The sequence below is a fragment of the Moschus berezovskii genome, chromosome 19 (assembly GCF_049115385.1).
Source record: "Moschus berezovskii isolate FMDL1 chromosome 19, NW_MosBer_1.0, whole genome shotgun sequence".
In the NCBI taxonomy this organism is placed as follows: domain Eukaryota; kingdom Metazoa; phylum Chordata; class Mammalia; order Artiodactyla; family Moschidae; genus Moschus; species Moschus berezovskii.
In genome coordinates, this window is record NC_142478.1 from 45,284,673 (window position 1) to 45,310,859 (window position 26,187).

A 26,187-nucleotide genomic window follows, 5' to 3' on the forward strand; every position below is an offset into this window, starting at 1 on the left:
TATTCAACAATAGTAGAAAAAGGTTTGGAAATCCACTAAATAGCTGCTTACCTCAGTTTTTTGCCTCTCCCCAAAGTTTTAATTTTACAACTTTGTAAAAGTTGAATTATATCAAGACACAGAGATTCTAAGAATATATGATCCTAGAAACATATTTAACACCTTAATACATTTATTTGCCAGAGAAATGGAATTCTGACACACATTGGGTTGTTAGTATAAAAAGTCAAACTCAGCGTTGTGGCATCATGCTCAGGTCTTTTGATTTTAATTTTAGATGCTGAACTGAGAATATGCACAAAAGGTGTAAACCAGTTTGGGCTTCAGTTCAGTTCAGTCGCTCAGTCGTGTCCTATTCTTTGCGACCCCATGAATCACAGCACGCCAGGTCTCCCTGAACATCACCAACTCCCGGAGTTCACTCAAACTCATGTCCATCGAGTCGATGTTCAAGGGAACTTCCAGATGTTCAAGCAGGTTTTACAAAAGGCAGAGGAACCAGAGATCAAATTGCCAACATTCGCTGGATCATGGAGAAAGCAAGAGAGTTCCTGAAAAACATCTATTTCTACTTCATTGACTATGCCAAAGCCTTTGACTGTGTGGATCACAATAAACTGTGGAACATTCTGAAAAAGATGGGAATACCAGACCACCTGACCTGCCTCTTGAGAAACCTGTATGCAGGTCAGGAAGCAATAGTTAGAACTGTACATGGAACAACAGACTGGTTCCAAATAGGAAAAGGAGTATGTCTAGGTTGTATATTGTCACCCTGCTTATTTAACTTATATGCAGAGTACATCATGAGGAACGCTGGGCTGGAAGAAGCACAAGCTGGAATCAAGATTGCTGGGAGAAATATCAATAACCTCAGATATGCAGATGACACCACCCTTATGGCAGAAAGTGAAGAGGAACTCAAAAGCCTCTTGATGAAAGTGAAAGAGGAGAGTGAAAAGGTTGGCTTGAAGCTCAACATTCAGAAAACAAAGATCGTGGCATCTGGTCCCATCACTTCATGGGAAATAGATGGGGAAACAGTGGAAACAGTGTCAGACTTTATTTTTTGGGGCTCCAAAATCACTGCAGATGCTGATTGCAGCCATGAAATTAAAAGACGCTTACTCCTTGGAAGGAAAGTTATGACCAACCTAGATAGCATATTAAAAAGCAGAGACATTACTTTGCCAACAAAGGTCCATCTAGTTAAGGCTATGGTTTTTCCTGTGGTCATGTATGGATGTGAGAGTTGGACTGTGAAGAAAGCTGATCACCGAAGAATTGATGCTTTTGAACTGTGGTGCTGGAGAAGACTCTTGAGAGTCCCTTGTACCGCAAGGAGATCCAACCAGTCCATTCTAAAGGAAATCAATCCTGGGTGTTCTTTGGAAGGACTGATGCTAAAGCTGAAACTCCAATACTTTGGCCACCTCATGCGACGAGTTGACTCACTGGAAAAGAGTCTGATGCTAGGAAGGATTGGGGGTGGGAGGAGATGAGGACGACATAGAATGAGATGGCTGGATGGCATCACCGACTCGATGGACATGAGTTTGAGTGAACTCCGGGAGTTGGTGATGTTCAGGGAGGCCTGGCCTTTGGGCTTAAGCATCCTTATTTTCAAGTATTCAAAATTCACAAAATATTATCTTTTGATATGATAGCCTTTTGATATGATCAAAATGAAACAGATCATCAACTTCAAATAAAAATGCAAATATTTAAATAGGAAGAGATAACAGCTTATCTTTTATTAAATAATAAGATCTAATATTATTATTAGAAGTTAGAAATAGCTCCACCCATCAACAGAAAATTGGATTAAAAATTTACTGAGCATGGCCATGCCCATCAGAACAATACCTAGTTTCCCCCTCAGTCAGGCTCTCCCATTAGGAGGCTTCCATAAGCCTTTTACCTTTCTTCATCAGAGGGCAGACAGACTAAAAACCACAATCTCGGAAAAGTAACCAATCTAATCACATGGACCACAGCTTTGTCTCACTCAGTGAAACTATGAGCCATACTGTGTAGGGCCACCCAAGAAAGATGGGTCATGGTGGAGAGTTCTGACAAAATGTGGTCCACCAGAGAAGGGAATGGCAAACCACTTCAAGATTCCTGCCTTGAGAACCCCAAGAACAGTATGAAAAGGCAAAAAGATAGGACACTGAAAGATGAACTCCCCAGGTCTGTAGGTGCCCAATATGCTACTGGAGATCAGTGGAGAAATAACTCCAGAAATAATGAAGGGATGGATCCACAGCAAAAACAACACCCAGTTGTGGATGTGACTGGTGATGGAAGCAAGATCTGATGCTGTAAAGAATAATATTGCATAGGAACCTGGAAAGTTAGGTCCATGAATCAAGACAAATTGGAAGTGGTCAAACAGTAGATGGTAAGGGTGAACGTCGACATTTTAGGAATCAGCAAACTAAAATGGACTGGAATGGAAGAAAAAGGGAAAGACCATCCCCAAGAAAAATGCAAAAAAGCAAAATGGCTGTCTGAGGAGGCCTTACAAAATACCTGTGAAAAGCTATTTCTTCTTTATTGACTATGCCAAAGCCTTTGACTATGTGGATCACAACAAACTGGAAAATTCAAGAGATGGGACTACGAGCCCACCTGACCTGATTTCCTGAGAAATCTGTATGCAGGTCAAGAAGCAACAGTTAGAACTGGACATGGAACAACAGACTGTTTCCAAATTGGGAAAGGAGTATGTCAAGGCTGTATATTGTCACTCTGCTTATTTAACTTATATGCAGAGTACATCTTGAGAAATGCTGGACTGGGAGAAGCACAAGCTGGAATCAAGATTTGCCGGGAGAAGTATCAATAATCTCAGACATGCAGATGACAGCATCCCATAAGGATGGCAGAAAGCAAAGAGGAACTAAATAGTCTCTTGATGAAAGTGAAAGAGAAGAGTGAAATATTTCGCTTAAAACTCAACATTCAGAAAACTAAGATCACGGCATTTGTCCCATCACTTCATGGCAAATAGATTGGGAAATAGTGGAAACAGTGACAGACTTTATTATTATTATTATTATTTTGGCTCCAAAATCACTGCAGATGGTGACTGCAACCATAAAACTAAAAGACACTTGCTCCTTGGAAGAAAAGTTATGACCAACCTAGACAGCACATTAAAATGCAGAGATATCACTTTGCCAACAAAGGTCCATCTAGTCAAAGCTATAGATTTTCCAGTAGTCATGTATGGATGTGAGTGTTGGACTATAAGAAAGCCACTGCTGCTGCTGCTGTTGCTAAGTCACTTCAGTCATATCCGACCTTGTGCCACCCCATAGATGGCAGCCCACCAGGCTCCCCCGTCCCTGGGATTCTCCAGGCAAGAACACTGGAGTGTGTTGCCATTTCCTTCTCCAATGTATGAAAGTAAAAAACTAAAGTGAAGTCAGTCAGTCGTGTCCAACTCTTCGCAACCCCATGGACCGCAGCCTACTAGGCTCCTCCGTCCATGGGATTTTCCAGGCAAGAGTACTGGAGTGGGGTGACATTGCCTTCTCCTAAAGAAAGCTGAGCTCAGAAGAATTGATGCTTTTGAACTCTGTTCTTGGAGAAGACTATTGAAAACCCCTTGGACAGCAAGGAGATCCAACCAGTGCATCCTAAATGAAATCAGTCCCAAATATTCATTGGAAGGACTGATGCTGAAGCTGAAACTCCAATACTTTGGCCACCTGATGTGAAGAACTGACTCATCTGAAAAGACCCTGAGGCTGGGAAAGATTGAAGGGCGGAGAAGGGGACAACAGAGGATGAGTTGGTTGGATGGCATCATCAACTCAATGGACATGAGTTTGAGTTAGCTCCAGGAGTTGGTGATGGATACGGAAGCCTGGACTGCTTCAGTCCATGGGGTTGCAGAGTCAGACATGACTGAGCGACTGAACTGCACTTAATGATCCATCAAAATGATTGGTGTTCCAAAAGTATATACACTAAAGCTATTTTATTACCTCCTCTAATTGCTGTGGAGGGTTTCCTTGGTGGCTCAGATAGTAAAGAATCTGCCTGCCAATGCAGGAGACATGGGTTGGACTCGTGTGTCAGGAAGATCCCCTGGAGAAGGAAATGGCAACCTACTCCTTTATTCTTGCCTGGGAAATCTCATGGACTGGAATTTCCCATGGAAAATCCCAGAGGAGACTAGCAGGCTATAGTCCATGGGGTCACAAAAGAGTCAGACATAACTTAATCACTTAAACAACAACATAACTACTGTGTCTTATCAAATCATCAAAAACTGCATCTTTAATCCTCAGTATTTCAAATATGCATTCGTGGTATTATGATAAAATACCATGTCCGAAACTTATATTTAAGGGTCAGATAATAGTACCAATGTATCTTTTATAAGCCTGTTATTAAAGTCATGTTATCTTATTTTGGTCAGTGATCATGATATGAAAATTTTGAAGATGAATTTTTAAATTTAATTTTTCATTTGTTTAATCCATATAAAACTATAATATCATTATACAGGTATTTACTGTGTGCTAGACATATTTGATCTAAGTGCCTTACAAAAGATCCTTGTATATGCTTCCTATTACTGGGAAATACAATGTAAGCCTATCGTCATGTTTTCCTTTTTGTCTGGCAGTCAGGGAACTAAAAGCTAAGCCCTAGAGCCCAGCAGTCCCCAGCCTTTTTGGCCTCAGGAACTGGTTTCCTAGAAGACAATTTTTCCATGAATGTGGTGGGGAGTGAGGTGGTTCAGGCGTAAGGTGAGCAATGGGGAGTGGCAGATAAAGCTTCACTTGCCCCCCACCACCTGCTCACCTTCTGCTGTGCGGCCCATTTCCTATCACATACAGGTTCCCAGCCTGGGGATTTGGGGATCCCTGTTACAGCCAATTGAATTAATGCATGGCTTGCTTCCTGATATGAGTATCATTGTATGGCTCCTGAACATTTAGTACTATTTCAGTTACTTCATCATATTTTTGTTATTATTAGATACCACAAATCACTTCTAGAAACAGGGCTGGATAAAAATGAAGTAACTGTTGAGACATTGCCACATACTGACAAGAATCTTTCAGCATTATTTAGGCGTGGCTCCCAGGCAACTTTGCCAGTGTAGCTGCTAAAATCAGGATGCTGGTTCCCTCTTTAATGAGTTAAATGAATCACTGACATGTCCTCACAATATGCAGTTGTTTCAACCATTTAAAAATTGTGCTTTGTTCTCAAAAAGCGAAACACAGAATTACCATATGATATAGTAATTCCACTCTTAGGCTCATGCCCCTAAAAATTAAAAGAAGAGACAACAACTGATATTTGTACACCCTTTTTCATAGCAGTGTTATTTACAATAGTGAAAAGGTGAAACAATGCAAGTGTCATCAACAGATGAATGGATAAAACAAGTGTTGCACATACATATACATCATGGATTATTACTCTGCCATAAAAAGGAAAGAAATCGTGGCACATGTTACAATATGAATGAACCTTGAAAACATTACCTCCTAAAAATCAGGACTAAGGAAGTATTTGCCCAATATTACTACGTAGAGCAGGGATACAGGGGCAAAGCAAACCCCCTGGGGAAGAAAAGCTTTTAAAGGGCTGGCTAGAAGTCTGAGAAAAGGTAGAAAACCCTGGGAATGTGATTTCACCAAACCAGAGTCAAAAGCTTTAAGATGGTCAACAGAGCAAACACCATCAAAGGTCAAATACAATCAAACTGAATACTTTCAGCAAATGAGGAAGCCACTGACAATTTCAGCAAAAATCCTCATGGAAGGACAGAGGAGCCTGGCGGGCTACAGTCCATGGCATCGCAAAGAGTCAGACATGACTGAGCGACTAAACACAGCACAGCACAGCAGAGTAGCATATAACAAAAGCAAGATGACAGAGGGTTAAGAGATGAACAAAGATTCCTATCTATAAGACAGAGATAAAATAACACACCCACAACACAGGGTTTATATAAGGAATAAATGAGAAAACATACGTAAAGTACATGAACTTCACCTGACTATATTATGTGCTATTCTTTTATAATGTTGGTAATAGTGGTTAATAGGCTTTTTGCTTCAAAAAAAAAAAATTCTGCCTATACTGTAATTCATTGGGTTTGCTTGGTACTGTGCCAAATGACCTACAATTGTACTAAATAGTAACCCCTTTCTAGGTCACAAATCTTGAAACTGTGCCTTGAGCATCTACTGAAATTCCTGCTTCTAGCTGTACTGGGATAAGCTCAAAATACTATTAGTTTGGGCTCTCTACTATAATCCTGTATCAAATTTTATTTCTTAATAGAACTCCAGAGTTGTTTTAGAATGAGCATCACTGAAAAACTGGAAATCAGTTACTTCATTGTATTATTCTTGGTCATTACAATTTATTATCTCATTATGAAAGTCCTTCCAAGATGCTTTTCTATTAGCTACGTAGTTACATATTATTATAGTGAATACAAGTTGCTACAAGTCTGTATAAGGAGTGTTTAAAATTTTTACAATTTAAATTAATAGCTTTGGCTCCACATTCATTAGAAGATAAAAGCTTATTAGTTAGTATGCTTTGGTTCATTTTTTATGAGCATTTCTAAATAATTGCTAGTTACTGGCATTTCAAATGCTCTATGTTAAGATAACTAATTTGGAAACCTATTTATTTTCATTTTCAATTACTCAATTGCTATAATTACAACTCTATCATATTATTTTGCAATGAAGAAATTCCCATCAGAAACAGACTTCTTTTATCACTGGAAAATTACTTAATTGTTTTGAAAGAACTTGGTGACAAATACTATCATTGTTCATCACAAATAGCACACTAACAGTCATGATCTGGAAAATGGATGTTCTCCAATATTTTCAGTACCAATTAACACCCAAATTAAGCTACTTCTCAAGGCAATAAAAATTTCACAAGACATGACATTAAAACTAGCTTGTTTCATTAATGATATTTTAGTTTTAAGAACTGTTTTATATCTTGTGTTATCATTAGGATAGCTAGCACGGTTACTTGTAATTTTTACCTGACATTTACATATGCAATTTTTACTCTTTTATTTTCTTTATGACAAAAAATGGTGTTCAGGGAAACAAAGAAGATCAAATCTCATGGTATCCAGCAGCATTACATTTAAAGTTCTGGCAACAGAGCTTGTTTTTCAACCAAGCCTGGTTTGAAAAGGATTTAAATTTAATCCTCAGTGAGGTTAGACGTTTCATGCAAGAACTGAAAGCTAACAAAACGTCAGTAAAAATTCTTATGTTACACTTTATCTCAATATGACATTTTAAAAAGTTTTATTAATACTGTTCTGTAAAATCATATGACTATCTAAATTTTTCTAGATCTATGCCAATATTCCATTTTGATTGGGGTTGCCTGCTATGTGATGCAACGCGGCCACCCTAACTATAACCTCCATAAGCGCTGCAATCTGCCAGATCAGATACACAGAAAGTTCTCAATATACTTCTGTTAAATACTGTAGTGAAGAAGTAATTTCCATAACACTTCGACAGATTAGGAGATTGGTCCAGCATTATTTACACCACTTATTTAATGGTGCAAATTTTCTATATCAGTTGATAGTGACAAATTACAGAAAGGGAAAATAAAACTGGGGTGTTTCTGATCCTTCCTGATTGTCTAAGACAGGTGACTCTTGCACAACACTGGGTTAGCAGTGTTTACCCGCCATGCGGCCAAAAATCCACATGTAACTTTATTGTTGGCCCTCTGTATCCATGGATTAAGCCAACCAACCAACCAACCATAGCTCATACAGTACTATAGTACACAGATAGTACTATGGTGAAAATGGTAAAAGCGGACCCATGCAGTTCAAACTCACGTTGTTCAAGAGCCAGTTGTATAATACTATGACTTATGATGTTGAATCACCAAAGCTTCTGAACAAAACAGCTAGAAGAAATAGAGTAAAAAGAATTTACCTTCATTTTGAGGTAAATCCACTGAAAAGTAACTGACAAGGAAAAGAGACAGAAATATAGTATATATTAACTAATAAAAACATAGCTTCTCTTTCTAGTTATGTCCTTTTGAAGACTAACGAGTGAGTGAGATTTTTAGTAATCACTGCACAAAAAATGACTGGCTATTTTGGCATTTCCATATATGGAAACAGTAATGTATCCACAGTAATCAGAGAGTCCACTGGCAGCACTGGGAGAAAGTCATATGTAATCAGATAATTCTCCAAGAGAATTTGGGAGAAAAAAATGATTAGTGTCCACCAGCATGTTTATCAGTTCCTGAATGCTGCTATAACTATCACCAACAGTCAGTGGCTTAAAGCAAGACCAATCTTGACCTTCTAGGTCTGGAGTTCAGAACATCAGAATCAGAGTCACTGAGCTGAGGTCCAGGCTGGTTCCCTCTGGAGGTCTGAGCAGCCAGTCTGATCCCTTGCTTTGCCCAGCATGGGAAGACTGTCTGCATCCCTTCACCTGCATCCTCTTCATGTCACCTCCACTGCACTGGTTACATCACATCTCCTGTTACTGACTCTACCCTCCTGTCTCCTCTCCTAAGGACACTGGTGATTATACTGGGCCCACTTGATGATCAGGATAATCTGCATTGCAAGACTTTTAATTTAATCACAGATGCAAAGTCTCTTTCACTGTGTAAAATAACAAATTCACGGGTTCCAAAGATTAGGATAAGGTCCTCTTTAGGGGACAACTATTTAGGCTAGCACAAGGCACACACCCTGAAGATGAATAGCAAGAGAAGAAATCAAATATTTTAAGTTTTGAGTATCTAAGATGTGAAGTAGACAAAAAAAAATGGGGCAAGCATGTCAATATTATCCTATAATAAATGAAACAATGTTGGAAAGTTCATAACAAAAGGAATAAAATGTTCAGAATATCATGCATCGAACCTGGACTGGTGATACATGTTGACAAGACTTAAGAAAAGAAATTTAAATTTACATATAGAAGAAAATATATAAAATAAAATTATTTTAAAACAACAAAGATAAGTAATTTCCAAGAACCAGAATTAAACTATTTTCGGTTCAGTTCAGTCGCTCAGTCGTGTCCGACTCTCTGCGACCCCATGAATCACAGCATACCAGGCCTCCCTATCCATCACCAACTCCCAGAGTTCACTCAAACTCATGTCCATTGAGTCAGTGATGCCATCCAGTCATCTCATTCTCTGTCGTCCCCTTCTCCTCCCGCCCCCAAACTTTCCCAGCATCAGAGTCTTTTCCAGTGAGTCAACTCTTTTAGCTGATCCCAAATATGAGTTTTATCTTGACAGGTACAACTGTGTTGCTCAAACAGAGCTGAAGCCTACTATTAAAACACAGAAAAAACTCATGCAGCAGAAAGGCATAGAAAGTTTGGCAGGATCATGGATTGTAGTGTAACAATAATTCGATATAAGTACAAAGCGTGTCTACACTGAAGAAAATGGATTGTATAAACAGGCTTCATTTCCATGAAAGAGTTCTTATGTATTTCTGACGAGGCAAAATATGTATATAGATTGTTATAATATATCATCATACTTAATTTTCTCCCACGAGTGCAACAGTTCACATTTTCTATTATAAAAACCCGCAGATTTCAGTCAAAGGTAGGAATCGAATGGAGAAATCAACAAATATTTTAAGCATAACCGTAGAGCAGATGCCACTTCACCTCTAACAAACCTATATTCTCACTGATTTGAGGGGTCTTAGTTCAGTTATCACCAGCAGTAGCATATGAACTGATATAATAAATGACTGTTGTAACAACTTTAAAAGAGGATGATTACATTTATTTGATGATTTGGGTAATGCTGCTATTAATCTCAGTAAATATCACTTACAGCATTAATAATGAGACTTTACAGAAATGGAAGGCAGCAGAATGCAGATGAACACACAGACATGAGCAATAGGAGCCATAAAGCTAAAAACTGAGATGCAAAAACAAGCTGAAGGGGCACATGGCCCTAGAGGCTGGAGAGTTTCAGGAGTGTTTATTTGGCTGTGATTTTTCTTCTACTCCACAGTTACAGATTGTGAATACATGTGAGATTGCTTTCTGTTTAGCCACTGACATTTAGCATCTGAATTAAAAGGCAAATAAGCAGGAAGGAATGTTTTACAAACAGAATTGGCTAAAATATCCTTACAGTGTTAACGACCATCACTTCAATGGATTCTTTGTTAGATAATGAACTTTATACACTGGGGAAAAGGGCTGTCCCCTTCCTTCAAAAGTTGATCCACCTTTGTCTGCAGCTCTTAATGCTGCATCCACTACCAGGCTCTGGAGTTAAAGTAGAAAGACTTGAACAGCAGAGGAAAGCTCTGGCCAATAATGAAGCTTTCAAATTTTAGGACTTCCTTTATTTCAGCAGATCTTTGTAGGGAAATTTCTAAGGGGATATTAATAAACAAAACCTCAACTGTACAACAGAGTTACTAACATATGGTTCATTTTCTTTAGGATGCGATTCTACTGTAAAATACGACATTAACTTGCAAATGCATCACAACCCTATAGTCACTGTCCGTTTAGGGTTGTGACGCCAGAAAAAAATATTGTTCATTTATTTCTGTAGTTTTTTCACTCGTTTTAGGGTGTAACACATCAAGTACACAAAAGATTCAAGCACAAGCCTCTCTGATATCACACTGTTCAGCATACTATTTCCATGAACATATATTCTGTATTTAGACAAATCTACGTCTCTCTGCTTTTCCAGCCTCTTGTTCTGGGGGTATCTTTTTGCTTAATTTCTTTTGTTTTTTTAAGAAATATGTTCCTTGGCTATTACCAAAAAAAGACGAGATCTAACAGAACTTTGTAAATCAACTATACGACAATACTTTTTTTGAAATGACAAGCAATAACAAATTCTGTTTAGAATGTGAAGAGACTGTACACTATTAGTAGAAATTCAAACCAGTAAAGCTACTATGGAAAACAGCATGGAGATTCTTCAAGAAACTAAAAACAGAACTATCATATGATCCAGCAATCCCACCTCTGGGTATATGCCCAAAGGAAACAAGCCATCTAGAAGAGATGCTTGTATTTCCGTGTTCACTGCAGTATTATTTACAATAGCTAGAGTATGGAAACCATCTAAGCACCCATCAATGACTGAGTGGATGAGGAAAATGTGGCGCACACACACACACACACACACACACACACACACATATAAAGTAGAGTATTATTCAGTCTTAAGAAAGAAGGAAAATACTATCAATTACAACAACACGGATGAACCTGAAGAGCATCATGCTAAGTAAAATAAACCAGACAGAGAAAGACAAATACTCCATGGTATCACTTATATGTCGAATCTTAAAAAAAAAAAGTCAAATCCATAGAAATGGAGAGTTGAAAAGTGATTGCCAAGAATTTGGAGTATGAGAAATAGGGAGAGATTGGTAAAAGGTGTAAACGTATGGTTATAAGATGAATAAGGTTTGAGGATCTAGGGTGTAACATGGTGACCATAGCCGTTAACACTACTGGGTACTTGAAATTTGCTAAGAGAACAGAACTTAAATGTTCTTATAAAAGAAAAAAATATATACATGAGATGATGGATGTGTTAATTATCATGATGGGGGAAATCCTTTCACAATGTAGAAGCATATCAAATCATCACACACGTTTTAACTTTCTTACAATTTCTATACCTCAGTAAAGCTGAAAAGTAAATAAGCCCACTCTTGGTGACTGGAAGGAAAAAAAAGAAATACCTGCTCATAATATAACTGCTCTCCACACCTGTGTACCCTCTTAGTTACCCTCCTGAGTCATTGCTGCTATTTCCGATTGGTATTTGTAACAACTCATGAAGAACAAGCTTTGTCTTAGATACATATTTCCCCTTAAAAGACATATAGTGTTATCTCTATATGGATAATAGCTCGCACCTTTCCTAACTATTACACAACAAGGTATTAAAGAGTTTGTTTTTTGGAAAAAAGCAAATCTATAAAATATCACAGCCCTGAAAGAGATATCTGTAAAAATCTGTCTTAGAAATATGAAATAAACATTGCCAAAACCAAAAAATAATCATTACAATAACGTAGACTATTTAAGTCTATTTGATGAGCATGTCCAATTCTGAGCCTTTAGGCTATATCTGCACAACACAAAGGGAAAGATAGGTCATTTCACCAAAAGAAATAGCAAATATAAATAATTTGGCTCCTCTGCATAAAGGTTTCTAAATTGACAAAACTAACACTCTACTGTAATAGTATTCTTTACTCCATTATTTAATCAAATAAATTCAACGTGGGCTTCCCAGGTGGCGCTAGTAGAAAGAACCTTCCTGCCAATGCAGTAGATGTAAGAGACTCCGGGTCAATCCCTGGGTCAGGAAGATCCCCTGGAGGAGGGCATGGAGAGAGGAGCCCAGTGGGCTGCAGTCCATGGAGTTGCAAAGAGCTGGACATGACTGAAGCAACTTAGTACGTACACATGCACACATTCAGCATGGGTCTATTTTTAAAGTTTGCTCTGCCAATACTTTTATGGTGACCTGGGCTCACTTTTTGCTAGGCCAAAGCAGAATTTATTATTTAATCAATATTAGTTAATAATACAACATTATTTATGGGCTCATTCATTGGGGACCTACTGTCTTCTGTATTTTAAAGAAAATGAAGAAGCAGAATGCACTGTTTCTGACTTTGAGAGGTTAATACTCCATCAGAGAACAAAATGAAAACACACACACAGAGTTGAATTACAGTCAAGAAGCGATCAGTTTAACAAACAAATGATAGAGACGAAAGACGTGGATGGAAAAGGGGGCAGAGAGAGAAAGAGTGTAGCTCAGAGTAAGAGGCTCTGCTCAGACAAGAGAGTAGTGCAGTACTGAAAGTGCAGTAAGAGTGCAGGCTGAAAACCGGCGGAATCTGGTCCCAGCAATCGGTGCTCTGGGTTCACTACTGTGAAGAGTAAGCAGAAGGATGAGAGAAGATCATATTGAGAAACCGTGCACTATTTTATTATGATCCTCAAATAACCTGTGAGAAAGTTCCTACCCCTTTTCTGTCAGCCCTTTACCCCAGGCATTTTCAGCTTGATAAAATCAATGACGGACTGATGGAACCAAAATGTACAGTGTCTGTTAACAGGAAGGCATTCAATATTTATTATAGACACATTAATGGTACTTAATGAGAAAGGACACATGTGTTGCTCTTGTGCAAGTGAGAAATAAAAAAACACCTGTATTAGTTGTCCTAAAATGAAGGAAAGGATTGGGGATGCTTCTAACAGGCTGTAACACTTCAACCATGGTGTTTTAGGAGTAGTATAGTGGTGCCATGAAAGATAAAACAGAGTACAGGGAAAAGCATAGATAACAAATAGATTTCCTAGAAGTTTCACCTTGAGAAAATTACAGTTCTCACTTTTCTTATGGGAAGTGCTTAAACTAGTCATATTTTCAAATGATGAGAGCAACTCTTGTCTCCTCAGTGATACATATGTGTCTATACAATGTTTCAAAGCTATCTTGTTCTATAATATACTAGATATACAGTCATTTAGGTTAAATAAAAGTCACTGGAAGTGAATTTTGGACTTGATTTTGAAATAAGTAATTATCCAAACTACACACTCTCTAAAAAAATCAAGTATTCAGAGTTAAAGACATGCCTCTATGAAAAATAAATAACATGCTCATCACAATATATTTTATTATGATATTAATATAAAAATGTGTCATAATTTAAACATAACATACAATTTTATAACATACTCTGCTGCTTCTAGGAATATAGGAATACATTCTTTTTCTGGGCTGAGACATTCCCTGAAAAGCTACAATGTGTTCTAATCATTACTATTAGGCTTTTAATCCACACCTTATTACTTAAGAGAAGGAAATGGCAACCCACTCCAGTATTCTTGCCTGGAAAATCCCATGGACAGAGGAGCCTGATAGGCTAGTCCATGGGGTCGCAAAGAGTCGGACACGACTGAGTGACTTCAACTTCAACAACTTATTACTTAAGAAAAATATAAATATCTCAAAAAATGATGCCAAAAACAAAACTTTTAAGCCTTCTTCCTCCCACCTGAAGTACTACTTCAGCATGTGGTTTTTCAAAAAGGGTATAATATTAATATTTTAAAACATTAATAAGCAAGTGGACTTTCCTGAATGTCTTTGAGAAGCTGAAGGGTAACTGAACCACACGTCACTCAGGCAATCCACAAATCATCCTTCATAGGCTTCTTTGTCCCTAACACCCAACTCATGCTGGTCAGCAGCCCCACCCCAAGCCTCTCTCTTCTGTTCCTTCCTTCTCTTCCTGGGCCTTTCCTTGTTCTTTCTTCATGTAACATAATCTTTTCAGGGAGCTCTGCTGCTCTACTTTAGGAAAATCAAATTTGCTTTTTACAATTCTCTGCTTCACATATCACAAATTTAGTACAAGAGAGGAAGCAAATACTATCCTCAGGAGACTAGAAGAAAAAAAAAAAGACTATGAACACAAATATTTTTGAATGCTCATACACATAAGCGTATTAGGAAATAATGTTGCACCAGAATATTAATTGCACAAATCCCTTTCCCAGGTGGCATCCAGTTGTTCAGAGTGAAAATGTTAATTCTCCCAATTCTGTAAGTTTCAATGCAGTATAAAGACTAAATGTGAACTGCAAAAATACAAAGGCATTGAAATCACAAATTCAACAAAACCCTGAAATTTGAATATTTATACTAGGAGAGAGCATGCATTGTTTTTTCCTGAGAACTACTCCTTATTTTTCAGTTATAATTTCTTCTAATATTTTCCAGTTAAACTATTCACAACTAAAAATATTAAATGAATTTTAATCTTACCATTGTTGTCTCTTGAATAGATCCAAAGCTGTTGATAAAAATGTTGACTACTACATCAACAGGAATGCCTGTCAATAGAAATTAAGGATATATTTTAGTGGCTATAAAAACCTTGGTCAGAATCTTCATATTTTTATGGTTTATGCAGTTGATTGTTATATTTTTTCCAATCCACACAGATGTATAAACCTATGGTTTCAAGATACATGTTCACAATTGCTATTAACTTATTCTTCTAAATAGGGATCAACACACAAACAAAAAATGAGTTATGCTGTTCTTCATAGAGTTATTTATGCAGAAATATTTCTCTCTTAAATTGTAGGGACTCTGGGAAAATACATTTACCTTAAAATTTTTTCAATTGGGCTGATGCATTTAAGATATTGTAAATTATTTTTCTAAAAACATCATTTAAAAATATGATTTATATTTTGCATTTTATAATCTTTCAAATTTTTACCTTAAGTGGCAAGCAGAATACAAAAATAATTACTATATTTTGATTTTTAATCCATGAAAATGCAAACTTAATCAGACATACAACAGAATCATTATAAAGATTTTTGCCTGACCTGTTGGAAAATAATTTTAGAGTTCATAGAGTGAGAACTAAGGTATAATGTTGCCAATTTCTTTCTTCCTTTCTTTTTTTTCACTCATTGTGGGTTGCTGCTTGGGCTAACAAAGGGAAAATGTGAATTTAGCCTTTTGGCCACATAACCTCTGACTGATGAAAAACAGGTGTCGAATCAATACATGGTAGACATGTGACAACCCAGACCACGGTGCTGTTGAAAGTAACAGAGTAGGTTCTGGTAATGAACAAAAAACTCTGTTTTTACAACATCGTTGTATAACTTCAGTTGACTAGAAGCAGCTGCAGGCTTTTCTTTTGTTTTTTTTTTTCCTTGTAAAGGAAAAAAAAAAATCAAGCCTCCTAATGTTAATGCGATCTACATTAATACCTGTCCTTAGCCAGCAACAAAGATGGCAGTTTTCCAGAGAGATGTTCATATAACCTCCTAACTCATCAAGAGGAAGAAAGACAGAGGGAAAGGAAGAAAGAGAAAGGAGGGAAGGGAGAAAGAAAGGCAGGCAATCCTCCCACAACTTTTACTGCCAGTACAGTTTTGGTTTTTAAATGGTGTGATAGGTGGTAATATTTTATTGGAGTAAAAATATAGTCACGTTTATTCACAAAGTTAACATATTTTTAAAAACCATATGGCTTTTTTTTTTTAGCCAAAGCATAGAGGGATTTTTTTTTTAATCAATGTAAAAAACTAACAAAGAGTAAAAAAATAATTTAAATGCCTATCAGAGCTTTCTCTATTCTGAAATGAGTATATGGCTGTTCTCCTACAAAGTAGAACTTTGGTGTCTGAATGAGAGCCAGAGCCTAAATGTAAATTATTAAGGTTAAGAATACAAAGTACTTAGAAAACCTGTCACATGGGTTAGCCTATTAATTCACAATATACCTTTTTTCTTTTAAACCCTAGAAGCATATAAATACTATTACAAGTTTTGCATACCTTTAAACATTTTTTGCATTTAATTGCTCAGACATAAGGACATTACAGAACAGTTATTACTGTTTTGAATATCTGAAATAAATGATTTTACACAGATAAAATTAAGTTTTAAACTGCAAAGAATGGAGATATTGATGGGGGGAGACAAACCTTTGAAATTTGGTCTTATCCTGGGATCATAACTGACCAGCAGCCTGTTCAAGATATTGCTGGTGGAGTTGGCAGGTACTCGGGCTAGATCCTCTGCTGACTGTTGCCTATGAGAGAAAAAACAAAACTCTGGTAAGTATTTAGAAACAGCAAGCAACAGGCATGGGTGATTTTCATTAGAGAAAGACTTTGCTTTTTGAGACAAATATATAGCGTGTCTTTTCCAAATAGAAGTGAAAAGTAATAGATATTATCAGAAGCCCAAAAGAGATCTGTCAAAAAAAAAAAAAAAAACAGAAAAGTAGTCCAGTACTTAATTTTAACAAATGCATAAAACACTGCCCCAAATAATCCATGTTTCATTCTTTTAAATAAAGTTAAGCAGACCTTTTACTTGTCCTGAAGCAATATGCAATCAAAATTTAGAGAAGCCCAAAGGAAGGGCAGACAAGGAGTTAAGAGAAAAATAAGAGATAGTTTTCAAATAATATATAATATTAACTTTCTATCTAAGCAAAAAACTATGTGAAGACTACAAGATGATATAGCCAAAGAGACAGTCCGAGAATTTATAAAATTTATAAAAGTCATCTGACATTTATCAAATGATACTGTGTAAGAAACACGCAATGAATGCTCTCTGTGAAGTTCATTGTTGTTTAGTTGGTAAGTCATGTTTGACCCTTTTGCTGTTCCATGGACTGCAGCCTGCCAGGCTCCTGTGTCCATGGGATTTTCCAGGCAAGAACACTGGAGTGGGTTGCCATTTCCTACTCCAGGAGATCTTTCAGACACAGAGATCAAACCCTAGTCTCATGCATTGGCAGGTGGATTCTTTACCACTGAGTCATCAGGGAAGCCACTAACTCAGGATTGGTAAAAGCAGTTCCTTTACTATCAGACCAATTAAATAAAGGAAAATATAGAGGTTTGAGACACAGCTGCCTTTTTCTTTTATTCAATACACATACATATTTGCTATCAACTATCAAAAAGAGAAAAACTGTCATATTTTTCTATTGTAATTAACTTTGAACAATGAATCTTAACTAAATTGGTAGTTGCTTGGGAGCACTTAAACTCTTCCTTGGAGGTCTTTGAAAACTGTTCTGTTGTTTACTGTTTGTTTGGGATCTATTACCACCCTTAACATCTTATCATATAATCATTTTCCCAGTCCAAAAATCAGTTCAGTTCAGTTCAGTTACTCAGTTGTGTCCAGCTCTTTGTGACCCCATGGATTACAGCACGCCAGGCCTCCCTGTCTATCGCCAACTCCCGTTTACTCAAACTCATGTCTACTGAGTCGGTGATGCCATCCAACCATCTCATCCTCCATCCTCCCCTTCTCCTGCCTTCAATCTTTCCCAGCATCAGGGTCTTTTCAAATGAGTCAGTTCTTCACATCAGATGGCCAAAGGATTGGAGTTTCAACTTCAGCATCAATCCTTCCAATGAATATTCAGGAGTGATTTCCTTTAGAATGGACTGGTTGGATCTCCTTGCAGTCCAAGGGACTCTCAAGAGTCTTCTCCAACACCACAGTCCAAAAATAACATCCATGAAAATCACAAGGAAGATTAAAACTACACTTGAGCATCCAGCATTGTCTATTCTGTATCAATATGATGCGCCCCTGAGTTCTCAGTCTCTTCAGTCCTGTCTGACTCTTTTGCAACCCCATGCATTGTAGCCTGCCAGGCTCTTCTGTCCATGGAATTCTCCAGGCAAGAATATTGGAGTGGGTTGCCATGCCCTCCTCCAGAGTATCTTCCTGACCCAAGGATTGAACCTATGTCTCTTGTATTGCAGGCAGATTCTTTACCCACTGAGCCACCTGGGAAACCCCATCGAGATGGTAAAAGTATCAATTTCATAAAGAACATTAATTTATAGAAAGCAAATAATGTAATACACTTGTTTTGTTTTGAGATCCCAGCTCTGATGTATCAGGCAGTTTTGTTCTTTGTTAATTATGCTACTATGTGATGATAATATATAACCACTATAGGTGAAATATGACATTAACTAGCATTCCAAAAAAAGATCTAAAAATGCCATGAGTTGATACAGACAAACTTTTCAAGTAGCTATCAGAAAAAATCCAAAACATTGGAGAAATAAAGTGAAAACCAATTAGTCAATTCTCCCCAAAGTGCAGGAGATTAAGTAGATTTAAGTTCTATCTCTTGACCTTATCAGCTCTCATATCCTACCTACTTGCAGGTTTTGGGGATTGGTAATGAGATTTTTCCATTTCATTGCAAGGGAAATTGTAACCTTCTTAGCGCCAACTGTTATTCCTAATCAAAAGATATAAAACTCCAAAGAAAATGAGGTTATTTCGGAAAATTGGATATTAGGATGCAAATTAGTGTTCAAACTCATCTACAGGTTTTCTCATTCAAGGAAGGAAGACAGAATTGATGGATTACAAACTACACTTGAATAGGACCCATTAAGAACTGTTATTATTATCTCTCAATATAAAATCCTTCAAAAGTCCATTTCTTCTAAGTAATGGAATGAACGAGAGATCATAAAGTCAATTAACAATAATTTATCTATTTATTTTTTGGCCCTGCCATGGAGGATTAGTTCCCCAACCAGGGATCAAATCCATGCCCCCTGCATTGGAAGTGCGGAGTCCTAAACACCAGCCAAGTCTCACAATAATTTTTGTGGTAGAGAACTTTTCAGCCTGACATTTTTTTCCCAGCTGTGAAGGGAGGCAGAATACGACACCCCACAATCTATACCTCTTCAGCATAAAAATTATTTTGAACCAAAAGCACTTGAAGAAAAGCAAACAAAAGGACAGGATTTCTCTAAATTCTTCTTATCTGCCTACAGTCAGACACATTGCTATATTTAAAATGGATAACCAACAAGAACCTACTGTATAGCACATGGAACTCTTTTTCAATGTTATGTGGCAGCCTGGATGGGAATGGACCTTGGAGAAGAATGGATACACGTAGATGCATGGCTGAGTCCCTTCTCTGTTCACCTGAAACTATCACAACATTGTTGATCAGTTATACTCCAATACAAAATAAAAAGTTCAAAGAAATTAAAAACAGAGAAAGAGTTTCTCCAAAAGGAACCCCCTTGTCTTCAATCCCCTCCCCAGAGGTTTCATCAACTGGGTAAGATGACTCATCACAGGAGAGGACACCAACACTTGATACCACACCCGAGAAAACTGAGTCACAAACATCACACCTCTTTCACCTCTTCTTCTCCAGATCAGTCATCTTTCCTAAAATTCATCCACTCTCCCTGGAGGCCCACATTCTCCTCCTCTCCCCCTTTCAAGATGGTATATAAATTCCCAAAACTCACCACTCTCTCCAATATTCAATTTTGTTTTTCTCTGATGCTGGCCCATATGCACATAACATTAAAAGTTAATAAATGTGCATACCTTTTATCCTGTTAGCAGGACTGTTGTCAGACTACTTCACAGATTCAGCTATTGAGGATGGGGTGTGGAAAAAAAGAAACCTTTTCTCCCTTTCAGCTGTAAGTCACGTCACCCAAATTCATCTTCTAGCCCTTCCAACTCACTACCAGATTTTATTTTTCTCCCAATTGTCAGCCCCCCTTAGTGGAATATCATAATTCCTACTCATCGTTGAACTAATCTATACTATTATTTAATACCGCCCCTCTAAAATGATGCCTCGGTTATGCTGGTTTACTCTAATAAATTCAAACTGAAAAATACACTGTTGGGACAGCATCTATTGGATCATAGAGAAAGCAAAAGAGTTCCAGAAAAACATCTACTTCTGTTTTATTGACTATGCCAAAGCCTTTGACTGTGTGGATCACAACAAACTGTGGAAAATTCTTAAAAAGATAGGAATACCAGACCATCTTACCTGCCTCCTGAGAAATCTGTATGAAGGTCAAGAAGCAACATTTAGAACCGGACATGGAACAATGGACTGGTTCCAAATTGGGAAAGGAGTACATCAAGGCTGTACGTCACCCTGCTTATTTAACTGAAAGGCAGAGTACATCATGCAAAATGCTAGGCTGGATGAAGCACAAGCTGGAATCAAGACTGCCAGAAGAAATATCAATAACCTCAGATATACAGATAACACCACCCTTATGGCAGAAAATGAAGAGGAACTTAAGAGCCTCTTGATGAAAGTGAAAGAGGAGAGTAAAAACGCTGGCTTAAAACTCAACATTCAAAAATCTAAGATCATGGCATCTGGTCCCATTATTTCATGACAAATAATGAGGAAACAATGTAAACAGTGAAAGACTTTATTGTTTTGGGCTTCAAAATCACTGCAGATGGTGACTGCATCCAATCCAGACAGCATATTAAAAAGCAGAGACATTACTTTTCCAACAAAGGTCTGTCTAGTCAAAGCTATGGTTTTTCCAGAGTCATGTATGGATGTGAGAGTTGGACCATAAAGAAAGCTGAGAACCAAAGAATTGATGCTTTTGAACTGTGGTGTTGGAGAATACTCTTGAGCGTCCTTTGGACTGAAAGGACATCCAACCAGTCCATCCTAAAGGAAATCAGTCCTGAATATTCATTGGAAGGATTGATGCTGAAACTGAAACTCCAATATTTTGGCCACCTGATGCAAAGAATTGATGGAAAAGACCCTGAGGCTGGGAAAGATAGAAGGCAGGAGGAGAAGGGGATGGCAGAGGATGAGATGGTTGGATAGCATCACCGACCTGATGGACATGAGTTTGAGCAAGCTCTGGGTGTTGGCGATGAACAGGGAAGCCTGGCATGCTGCAGTCCATGGGATTCAAAGAGTAGGACAAGACTGAGTGACGAACTGACTGAATTTTTAATAGCTTTTTTCATATCTATGTGTATATTACTAATTATACTGAATGTACTGACTAATTCTTGAGGGAACCATGGCTTATATGGTTTTGTAATTCCCTACACTCAAGTGGCAATAAATACGTAATACCCCACGCACTCTCCACTTGCCAGGTTTTCTAGGTCAGTTTAAGTTTCTGGATGCCCGCGGGTACTATAGTGGTAGCAGCTTTGATCAACATTTCCACAAGAAGAGCATTTGCTCTTTAGAAATTCCCTTAGGAGAAAGGATTTTTTTTTTTTCTCAGAAGTTTCCCAGCATTGGCGACTCCTGAACCAATCACTAGTAAGGAGGAAAAAGCAATCAAGATTGGCTCAGATCTATAATCTGGTAAAGAGCAAATACTGGAGAACCAACCACCATGTCCATTACACGATTCCACTTGGTCATCACAAACACTCACTTGGTTCCATAGGAGAGACACAAGCCACACAGAGAATAGTTTTTCAGCAGAGAAAGAAGAAAAACCAGATAGGCAGAGAGTGAGCAACAGATGAGAAAACAGGCCATAAGGTATATATATACGGGAACCAGGACACAACAAGGTTCAGAGATTTTCCAAGGTGGGAGAGTCAAGAATGAACCCTGGTAACCCCCACTACCAGCCATCATTTCACAAACTTGCCATAATAAAAGTGGAATATTATCTATCTTTTATTTCTGTCCATCCATATGCTCCTTTATGTGATAGAGGACACTAATCTTACCAATTTTCAAAATCATTTATCCTGACAATCTGAAGTTACCCTTTCTATAACTTGCCAGGATCTCTCTTTCCTGTAGTCATCTTCAGATGCTTGGACTTCTCTCCACAGTCAAACTTTAAAATATCTTACTTGCTAGTCGCTAAGGGTCGGACACGACTGAGCGACTTCACTTTCACTTTTCACTTTCACACATTGGAAAAGGAAATGGCAACCCACTCCAGTGTTCTTGCTTGGAGAATCCCAGGGATGGGGGAGCCTGGTGGGCTTCCATCTATGGGGTCACACAGAGTTGGACACGACTGAAGTGACTTAGCAGCAGCAGCAGTAAGCACAAAAGCACAGTTTGGGTTGACAAAAAAAATCTCTTGAAATGAAAACAGAGAGTACATCAAATATGTTATAGGCCTTTATCTTATTTGTAGCAATACCTATTTTCATGTCTTTGCTGCAAGCAACTGGATACGAATCTTTAATTAACACTTCACCTTTTTATATTAGAAATTCAAAGATATTTTAAAATTTAAGTGAAATCTCATGCAGCTTTTTTTCACATACATGAATCCAGGGCTTTTTCCCCCTACCTAAAAAAACAGAAATCTTATTTTTTTCAGCTTCATCAATCCTAAAACAACATTAAAGTCATCTTTACCCATTAAGTATACATATATAAGCCACTTTATTTTCTTTCAACCAATCTGTCAACAGTTCTGATATTATTACACAATAAGATTGATTTCATGGAAATACGATATTAATTTAAGACAATAATTGAGTCTATTCAGGCAAAGTGATCAGATGACTAGAGAAAATAATGTCTTGGACCAAAAGCCTTTTTACAGTCTGTCCTCTTTTGTTCACTTGCCTAAACTTGAACTGATGTCATGACTAATATGTAAAGATATGCATGGAATGGACCAGGCTGTATAGCTGGATGATGTAATGTTTTCCAGAACTAAAGGAAAAATCCAGAAATGTCTTTCCAAAGGGGGAAGCTCCATTTTCCCTTAACTGCAGAATGTTCTTATTTTCCATGACCCTTTAGTGGCCACACTGCACAGCAGCATTTCAAAACTGGGGTGCACAGGTATATTGGCTGCATGTCCTCCCTTAAACCAGGAACCTGAGACAAAGGATCATTTTGTTTTTCCGGTGAGTTACAATGCAGCAACAATATCACACATTTTCTCCGACCTGGGTGTGGCATGGATCTCTCCAGCTTGGGTCAGCTTAAGACAGGAGCTGCTAGTTTTCTACAAGCACAGGACAGCAAGGAAAGAGTGAAGTTTGCACAATGTGTAGGTTTTATTATTTTTCCTTTTTACTCTAGGGCAGTGATTGTTTTATTCTTTTATAGCACCACAGACATGCTGAGAATCTGATAAAAGTTATGTTCTTTCCTTAAAAACTGTCCACAAAGCTTGCAATTCTGAGGTTTCCCGGACTGTGCCCCACAGATTAAGAAACCCTCCTTCAGTACTTCCCTGGCAATCCAGTGATTAGGACTCTGAGCTTCCACTGCAGGGGGCACAAGTTTGATCCCTGGTCGAGGAACTAAGAGCATGGCTTAAAAAAAAAGAGAGAGAGAAAGAAAAGAAACCTTTCTTCATGGAAACTAGTGCTGTTATCCTCACCTAAAGTGAGATAAAGGAGGATTTTTTTAAAAAATGAGACTCTGATAGGACTTTGCCAAAAAGACATAGGAACAAGCTGAAAGAGCTTCCTATGGCCAAATCTAGGATGATTTCAGCAATAAAACAAAATCAAATTGGGTAATAATCCAAAGTACAAAATAAAAACCCATAAGTCCATAAAGACATAAATAAAATGACTGATTGAATAAATAAATGGTAGAGAAAAGACAAATCTCCCATGTGATTTGTGCATAGAGACATCCTTCCAAAGGCCACAGGATGAAAAGGGAGAAAAACAGCAACTTCTACACTGGTGCAGCCTAACAAATACAACCTTACGCAGGTGATTAAACTTAATCTGCTAAGCCCATGATAAATCATGCTGATTCTGTGTACCTTCAATATAGTACGATGAGAATGTTATTTCTAAACATGTATTCTTCCTCCGCAGAACACATCACCTCAATATAACCATGACGAAAACATTGGACAAGTCCCCATGGAGGGATATTCTGCAACTATCTGACCACTATTCCTCAAAACTGCCATAGTCATGAAAAACAAAGTCTGAGAAACTGTCACAGCCAAAATGAGCCTAAGGAGATATGAGGACTAGATGCAATTTATAACCTGAATGAGATCCTGGAACAGAAAAAAGAGATTAAATAAACACTAAGAAATATAAATAAAGCATAAATTTTAGTTAATGACAATATACCAATATTCATTCTTGAATTGTAAAAAAATGTACTAAACTAATATAACATGTTAATAATAGAGAAAACTAGGCACAGGGTATCGGGAATTCTATATCATTTTGACAATATTTCTATAAATTGTCAATTCTAGAAAAAAGAAGATGGGGTAAATAATAATAATAAACACCTCTGCAAAGGTGAGCAAGATGACAAATAGCATGTGAAAAGATGTCCCACATCCTGTATCACCAAGGAAATGCAAATTAAAACAATAATGAGGTACCATGGCAAACCTATTCGAATGGCCAAAATCCAGAGCCCGGACAATACCAAATGCTGGCAGGGATATGGAGCAACAGGAACTCATATTCATTGCTGGTGATAAAGCAAACTGGTGCAGCCACTTTGGAAGGCAGTTTGGTGGATTTTCACAAAAGGAAACCTACTCGTATAATATGATCCAGTAATAGTACACCTTGGTGAATACCCAAAGGTGATAAAAACATGTTTACACAAAAAGCTGCACACAAGGTTTACAGCAGCAGCTTTATTCATCACTGCCGAAACTGGAAGCCACCAAGATGTCCTTCAGTAGGTGAATGGACAAACAAACTGAGAATCATCCAGACAGTGGAACAGCACTAAAACGAAATAAACTGTCAAGCCATGAAAGTACAAGCAACTGAAATGCATATTTCCAAGAAGCCAATCTGAAAAGGCTGTACATTTGCAACTATATAACATTCTGGAAAAGGCAAAACTATAGCGAGACAGCAGAAAGACAGTGGTTGCCGAGAGGTTTTAAGTTTGCAGGAAGGAAGACCAGGTGATGCCCAGAGGATTTTCAGGGCCGTGAAAACACTCCATATGACATCATGATGATGGATACCATAATGGGTGGATAACACCATTATACATTTGTCGAAATCCACAGAATTTGCACAACACCCAGACTGAGTCCTCATGTAAACCATGGACTTTGAGTGATTACGATGCAGGGTCATCGATTGTAACAAAGGTACCATCTGCTGGAGGATGTTGATGATGTGGGAGGCTGAGCAGGGTACAGGGGAAATCTCGTACCATCCTCTCAATTTTGCTGTGAATATAAAGAAGCTTGAGAAAAGCGAAGTTAAAAAGAAGAACAGGAAAGAAGCTGAAAGAGTCAGGAGAGGCAATTACACTTTCTTATTCCAAAATCTTTACTTCATAGCTCTGTAAACTCTGTATAAAATCATATAAAACTGACACTTGATCATATCTGAAGGCTGAGGATTACGATAAACCACTGCTACAAGCCTGTACATATCATCTCACTAGAAGGTTCCATTTTCATCCACATGGAAGAATTTTCAGTTGGATAATCAGATAGACATACAAAGATAGATAAAAACTTTCTATATCCAGGTAATAAATTTGGTCAATAGTTATTTAAGAATCTTAAGAATCTAGATAATCTTGGGGTTATTATAAAGTATTTTAATTTGCTTATTATTTGCCTAACTATAGTGTAATTTACTGTAATTTCTCTTGAAATCTTTTGCATTTATTTTCCATTTGGTTTTCCCAAATTATGAATTAAAGGTTTATGCATACAGGGAGTGATACCCTCTACCATCATTAGGTCAGTTTAATTAGTTTATATTATTTGAAAAGAATTTGTTTATGGGTATATGTGTATATGGGTGGTAAAGTGTGTTGTG

At 37.6% G+C, this 26,187-nt stretch overlaps 1 protein-coding gene across 1 annotated transcript in view; it reads right to left on the reverse strand.

The window, feature by feature from the left end:
* The window catches only part of GLRB (glycine receptor beta), an 87,951-nt gene that overhangs the window by 31,690 nt on the left and 30,074 nt on the right, over positions 1-26,187 (reverse strand). Inside the window, exons 2-3 of the mRNA XM_088827836.1 lie at positions 16,578-16,684; positions 14,890-14,957 (exon numbers count right to left, since the gene is read on the reverse strand). Coding sequence (XP_088683962.1) covers positions 14,890-14,957; positions 16,578-16,684 — 175 coding nt within the window. The remainder of the gene's footprint in view (positions 1-14,889; positions 14,958-16,577; positions 16,685-26,187) is intronic.